The sequence below is a fragment of the Pygocentrus nattereri genome, chromosome 1 (genome assembly GCF_015220715.1).
Source record: "Pygocentrus nattereri isolate fPygNat1 chromosome 1, fPygNat1.pri, whole genome shotgun sequence".
NCBI lineage: Eukaryota > Metazoa > Chordata > Actinopteri > Characiformes > Serrasalmidae > Pygocentrus > Pygocentrus nattereri.
Window position 1 is genome coordinate 55,458,704 of NC_051211.1, and position 7,500 is coordinate 55,466,203.

At 41.1% G+C, this 7,500-nt stretch overlaps 1 protein-coding gene across 4 annotated transcripts in view; it reads left to right on the forward strand.

The window, feature by feature from the left end:
• grm8a (glutamate receptor, metabotropic 8a) overlaps positions 1 to 7,500 on the forward strand; it is a 400,562-nt gene that overhangs the window by 142,879 nt on the left and 250,183 nt on the right. For all 4 annotated transcript variants that reach the window (XM_037538676.1, XM_037538670.1, XM_037538683.1 and 1 more), the window contains exon 3: positions 4,132 to 4,348. In XM_037538676.1, the coding sequence (XP_037394573.1) occupies positions 4,132 to 4,348 (217 nt within the window). The remainder of the gene's footprint in view (positions 1 to 4,131; positions 4,349 to 7,500) is intronic.

Genomic DNA, 7,500 nt, shown 5'->3' on the forward strand with positions numbered 1-7,500 from the left:
ATACATCAAACACAGACCGATACATCAAACACAGACCGATACATCAAACACAGACCGATACATCGAACACAGACCGATACATCGAACAAAGACCGATACATCAAACACAGACGATACATCAAACAAAGACCGATACATCGAACACAGACCGATACATCGAACACAGACCGATACATCGAACACAGACCGATACATCGAACACAGACCGATACATCGAACACAGAACGATACATCGAACACAGACCGATACATCGAACACAGACCGATACATCAAACAAAGACCGATACATCAAACAAAGACCGATACATCAAACACAGACCGATACATCGAACACAGACCGATACAAAGACCAGCAAATACGAAGTGCAAACACAGGGCTTAAGTAACAAAGGGTAAACGAGGGGCAGGTGAAAACAATCAGGGGCGGAGTCACGAAACGAGGGGGCAGGACTAGAAAAGCCAAAACAAATACACATGGACAGGACTGGGAGGGGCCGATCGTGACAAAGGAGATAATTAAGTGGTGGCAACAACTTAGTAAGGTCTGGTAACGTTTGTGAAACGTGTTGGCAGTGTGTTTGTGAAGTGCAGCTCAGGTGCAGTCGTGTTGGTGAGTGGGCAGGTATGAACAGGGTTTTATCTGCTGCCTTATTATTGCATATTGTAATTTGCTGATTGAGATCTGGTGGCTGTTTCATTAATATGGCCAGACGCTCCTTTAATACGGGCAGCTGTCGTGCTGGTGAGAGTGTGTAGTGGATTAGGGAGGTGTAGGGAGATCCTATTGGGCCGCACTGACCCGTGGATATTAAATTAGACGTCTAATTTTCAGAAGCTCATCCGCTCCTCAGGCTCTCAGGTAGGACGGGTACCTATTAGAACAGGTGACAGTGGTAATGTTGACCAGATGCAGATCTGCTAATTGATCTTGGGGAGCCACATTGAAAGTGTTGATGTTGTAATCGGTCCTTTAACATCATCCTGCTGTTTAATTATTCAGGCTGTCATATAACAGCGTTTTTCACTCGGGTCTTTGGGGACCCCCAGTTGTTCCATGGCTTGCCCCCCCCACAGTGCCACCTGAACCAAATAACAACAATAACAATAGCTGTTGCCGTTCTACTGAGTGGGAATAGACTTGTCTGTCTGTGTTTTAAGCTGCAGATTTTGTGATTCTCTCGGATTTTATATTTTTACACTAAACTTGTCCACATTGTACACAGCAAAGCAAAAGTGGCAGCTTGTCGAGGAAAATGATCTTAAATGGTGAAAAAATGGAATATTTCTCCTGTTGAGATTGCTGTGAGCTAAATTTAAGGTTATGTTCCTTATTTCTAGACATTTTTACTTGCTTTAATTGTATTAAGTAAAATGATCTCACTATATTGGCAGATATTTTAGCTTGTTGTAATAAATGAGCTTAAGAAATGCCTAAAACTGAAAAATGGCAAAAATGGAGATACAAGCTTTTATTTCAACAGCAACGATATATACATTATATATATATATATTATATATTATAATAAACTGGGAAATATTATATTATATTTTATATTTAATAAACTGGGAAATATTATATTATATCATATTAAAGTGGGAAATATTAGATATATATTATATATTATATTTTATATATTATATTGAATGGGAAATTTTATATATATATTATATTACGGTACAAAATATTAAATGTATATTATATATTATATTAAAATGGGTAATATTAGATATATAATATATTAAAGTGGTCATTTTTAGATATATTTTGTATATTTTATTAAAATCGATATTAGATATATATTATATATTATGTTAAAATGGGAAATATTAGCTATGTTGATTTTAAATCATTTGATGATTTAAAATCATTTCACTTGAGAACTCACCGATTTTTGCAGTGCAAGCTTACTGACCCACTTTTAATTGTCCAATTTAAAAAATCCTCAGTCCAGTTATGGTCTTAGCAGTGAAGGTATCTTTAAAATTGTCAATATATCTAATATTTGTCTTTATTGTTGTAACATATTAGAAAATGATTCCACCTGCTTCTAGACATTTTACTTGTTTTAAGTTTTATCTAGTTTTAGATTAATATAATATAATTATAATTATAATAATATAATTATAACTGTTTTACCATTTTACTTGAAATAATGAATGTAAATTTGGGTAATTTCAAGAAATATTTCAATAAATAATTTAAAAATTGAATAATTGCAATAAATAATTCAAGAAATAATGAATCATTAAAATGATCTGTCAAAGGAATGACAGTAAAACACTTTCAGTAGTTAAGATTCCTTTAAATGATGTTTAAAAAACGTCTTATAATGGGAAATATTGGATACATTCATTAGATTTAAGGTGTTTTCACCGTCTAAAAGATCTTTCCTGCTGCGCAAGTCTGAGCTCATATACACGAGGAGACACCTTTATCCCTATAGTGGATATGTGGATGCATTATGCAGTGAAAAGAAATTAGATTTTTGCTCTTGACCTCTTGTTTTCTTTCTTATTCCTTTCTTTATGCCCTTAATACACTTTATTCATGGCTGCCTGGGAAGGAAAGTTTATGAAAGTTTGTGTCATGGTACACCGAGCTGGAGAAATGAGCTCACCTGCGCTCTTATTAAAAGAAGGGAGAAGTTTTATTTACTGCTCTTCTCAGTTTGGAAGTCCGTGAGAAACCCAAAGTCGAGTCTGAGGCTTAAGAACGCGGGGGAAGGCCGACTGAGGCCTTATCTGTGTTTTCTCCATTAGTCTGTCAAATGCTTAGTTTTCAATTTCACAACTCACTCAAGGGAGCAGTTTAAATGAAAAGCGTTTTTCAACGTCAGACTCGACATCATCACTCCTGAATCTGGCTCAGGCAGGTGTGAACAGCCTGGCTGGAGATGCACCGTTGTTGTGTGTAGAGCTGTCTGGAGTTACGGGCGTCTGCCGCGCCAGGCGTGAGAAATCCGTCCTCGATTAGAATACCAATGCTCACCGCGGAGCTCCTGAGTGGCAAGCCTGGCCACTCCCCTCAGAGAAATCAATCCATCACGCAAATGTCCCCGGCTCCATTATCCAGGCCTCTCGCTGGCAGGTGCGTCCGCCCTCCAACTCGCCCAGCCTGACCGTTTCTGAGTCCCGTTGTACGGCTGTAATCACCTTGACCATCTGTGACATGATCCAACGGTGCCTTCACTCTCGTTCTAGTTTGTCGGTGAGCTGGAAGGCTCACTTTAACAAAGGATTGTAGTACAGATTACTGATCACCTGCTATATGTTACCTAATCTGAAAGATTACTGTATTTAAAGAATTACTTTTCCTTACATTTGGATTACTTTTTCTTCACAGGGCGTAATAAAGGCAATAGGAAATGGTTGGTTAGTGTGGTGGGTAACACCTCGGCCTTCTGCGCTGTAGACTGGGGTTCAGTGCCCCGCCTGGGTAACCACCCAACACTATACCACTAAGAGTCCTTGGGCAAGACTCCTAACACCACCTTCGCCTCCCTGTGTAACAAATGGTTAAGATTGTAAGTCGCTCTGGATAAGAGCGTCAGCCAAATGTCGTAAATGAAATCAGTTAAAACATTGCAAGAATTGATCTCAGTAAGGGAACATATCTTAAATGTAGCCATGGAAAATCTTTAACTTATTTATAGACATTTTATGAAGGTGCCTTATTCCACTGACAGATCATTTTAGCTGTTTAGACAGACAAACAGACGAATAGACGGACAGGTAGATAGATTACGTTGCTGTTGTAGCAGCAGTTCTTGTGTTTTGGATGCTGGTGTGCTGGTCAACCATCATGACCATGCTAGGGTGATCAGTTAAACCAGACCCAGAAAAGCATAAACCATCTTAGACCACACCACTGAATACCTGCTGGTTTGTGCTGGTTTTTCAGAGAGTATGTACCGTCGTCTCTCTCCTCATTATAGTGCAGCGTGACACATTCAGTTTGATGCCAAGTATCAATAAATGAAGATCGGAAAAAAAACAGCAAAAAATTGCCATTGGTCACTTCATGTACTCAAAACACCTTCTCGCTTCCTAGGTGGACATCCCAGACTTACAAGCCTCATCTCTCTCTCTCTCTCTCTCTCTCTCTCTCTCTCTCTCTCTCTCGTCCACAGATTCCTCAGATCAGCTATGCATCCACGGCTCCGGAGCTGAGTGACAACACCCGCTACGACTTCTTCTCACGCGTGGTGCCTCCAGACTCCTACCAGGCCCAGGCCATGCTGGACATAGTCACGGCCATGGGCTGGAACTACGTATCCACGCTGGCGTCCGAAGGCAACTACGGCGAAAGTGGAGTGGAGGCTTTCATTCAGATATCCAGAGAGATCGGTGAGTGGAGCATGGCTCATGTGTTGTGCTTCTGTGGAAGGCCAGTTAGCCTTTCAATGCACTTCAGCCTCTTGATGCTCTTCAGACTTTAAAGGAGCAAAATGTACCTGTCAAATTCATCCTCCACACAGTCGCTCCTCCTCCCTCCTCCATCCTCCCTCTGTTTAATTACCAGTCTAGAAGAAATGTTGCGAGTTAAGCATTAAACTTCATCCTTTTCCTGGCTGAGGGCTCCACAACTCCAGCTCTTGTTTTGCTTCTGTTCATGTCTCTTCTCTTCTGCCGAGCATGGTTTCATGCAGGGGCTGCAGCAGTGGTAGTGATTATGGTCGCTCAGGCTAAAGCTTCAGCCATCATTGTGCTTACTGTTCCTTTCGTTGACTTCCTGTCATTAAATGACCTTCAGATTGATTGACAAGAGATTAGAATATGCCCTGAGGGCAAAGCTACTTCTTCATTGTCTCATGTTGAACTGACTGCAAACTCAACGCTACAATGACCCACTATCGCCTCTTGACAGGTGAAGAGTGGTATTGCAGGACAGGGCAGGCTGGGGCTAGCTGGGTAGCAGCAGATATGTCTCAACATCGATGACACAATGTCAAAACTTATTTCTTCACATTCTGATGATAGAATACAATAGAATAGAAAAAAAAATCTTGTAAAGATTGTAAGTCGCTCTGGATAAGAGCGTCTGCCAAATGCCATAAATGTAAGTGTAATTTAAGAGCTGTGTAAAGAGACGGTCTTCAGCTGCGTTTGAAGACAGTGAGAGGCTCTGCTGTCCGGACAGCCAGGGGGAGTTCATTCCCCCACCTGGGCTCCAGTACAGAGACCATTCTCCACGCTTGTCTTCCACGCGTCCTGAAGGATGGCGGGTCGAGCTGAGCTGTACTCTGAAGGGCTCGTGGTCCAGTTCCAGATTTCACCGTTGCCATCAAGTCAGTAGGAGCTGGTCCATTTCTGGCTTTGTAGGCCAGCATTAGGGTTTAAATCTGATGCAGCTACAGGAAGCCAGTGAAGGGAGCGCAGCAGTGGGGTGACGTGGCTGAACTTGGGCAGATTGAAGACGAGCCGTGCTGCCGCATTCTGGATGAGCTGCAGAGGCTTGATGGTCTGCATGGGAAGACCAGCCAAGTTTCCATCAAACTCACATTTAGAAATAAAAATACGTATTTACATCCTGCAAAAACCTGTTGTTGCAAAAGTTTTGGTGTGTTGAATAAAAACTTGGACGTGTTTCACTTTAAAAATGTCTCAGCAAGTGAAATATTTTACACGTGCAGAATATATTCAATATTTCCCATTTTGACGTTTTCAGATCCTAAGTTAAATTTCATCGTATGAAGGAATGTATAGTTTTGAGAAATTAGAAGGAATCTGCCACTTTATGGCCCACAATTACTGAAGTTAAGTAAAACTGTGTAAAGACAGGTGGAATAATCTCAGAATATTCCTACATCAGACTCGTAATTAACTACGTTTAAGATGTTTCACTTGTGGAGATGTAATTGTCTGCAGCACAGTGAGTGGTTTGGCCTCCTCGCCTCAGCAAAATCAAGCGTGTTGATGGATGTTCTGACAGTTATCTGGCATCTGTCTCGTCCCGTGTATCTCGTCTCGTTTCTGAATGTGCTGAGCGCGGCGTTCTGCGCGGTACGTTGACAGCAGGGTTCTGGAGGTGCTCGCTATTGTTGTTGCTGCTGTTGTCGTCCTTTTCTGAGCGTCTGAATGCGCCGCTGTGCCATTGTGAGCCTGACTGTTCAGCTGTTTGTATCAGCTCTGCTGATGTTGACATTGTGTGGAGAGGATGAAGTGTGTGTGTGTGTGTGTGTGTGTGTGTGTGTGTGTGTGTGTGTGTGTGTGTGTCTGGGGCATGTTGGAAATGAAATGGAAAGGGAGCTTCCCTATGGCCACTTAACAGTGAGAGAGACAACATCTCAGGGGAACAGAACATCAGCCCAGCTAGCATTTTAAACAGCCCAGTCACTTCAGCCCTGCTCTGAATACCAAACACACCCACCAGCAGACACGACACACTCCTCAAAAAGATGCTACTGTAACGGTTCTGGTTCTGTTTAGAGCTTTGAGAACCATTTTCGTGCCTAAATGGGTCTTTGCATGGTGAACTGGTTCTTCAGATTGTCTTGTATTTGGTTCTGTATAGAACTCTTTTGCATTTTGGTTCCACAGAGCACCAAAACGGTTCTTCTACTGTTACAATGTAGTCTGGAACAATAGAAGAACCCTTTTTGGTGCTAGACAGAAACATTTCATGCTTAAAGAGTTCTTTGCATGGTGAAGCGGTTCCTCAGATTGTCTTGTATTTGGTTCTGTATAGAATTATCTTGCATTTTGGTTCCATAGAGCACCAAAACGGTTCTTCTACTGTTACAATGTAGTCTGGAACAATAGAAGAACCCTTTTTGGTGCTATACAGAAACATCTCATGCTTAAATGGTTCTTTGCATGGTGAACCGGTTCTGGTATTGTTACGATGTCAGGCTTGTGAACAGAGAAGAGCCCTTTTTGGTGCTGTATAGAACCATATATCAGTCTGAGAGGCAATTCTCCGAGTCTTCACTGTTCTGTGTAAATCCAGTGTGTTTACTGAAGCATCTCGTTTGGGGGTGGAGACCAGTCCTCGGTTATTCTGTCTGTGTTGGGGTCGTTGCCTGAGTGTGTTTAGTGCCAGCAGGTTCTCTGTTCTTCTGTAGACGGTTAATTTAGTTCATTTAGACAGTATCTGAGTAACTGAGTATCTGAGTAACTGAGTAACTGAGTATCTGAGTATCTGAGTAACTGAGTAAATGTAATTAGTTTCTGTACTTTAGTATTTTTTCATGTATCTGTACTGAAGTTTCTCCATTCCGGGCGACTTTTTCCTTTCACTCCACTACATTTCAGAGTCTAATTCTATAGCACTAACACATTGATTAATAAGGTCTTTATTAATAACAATTTATTGACTAATAATTAATTGATGACAGAGACTGGTATCAGATATCAATCATTTTACTTGAGCCACTCAGTGATGGGATTTTGATCATTTATAACATTATTATGTGTTATAGGTTCTGTATAATTATGCGGGTCTTTATCCATTTAAAAGCCATTATAGTGAATAGTGACATTTCTTTTGGTTACCAAGT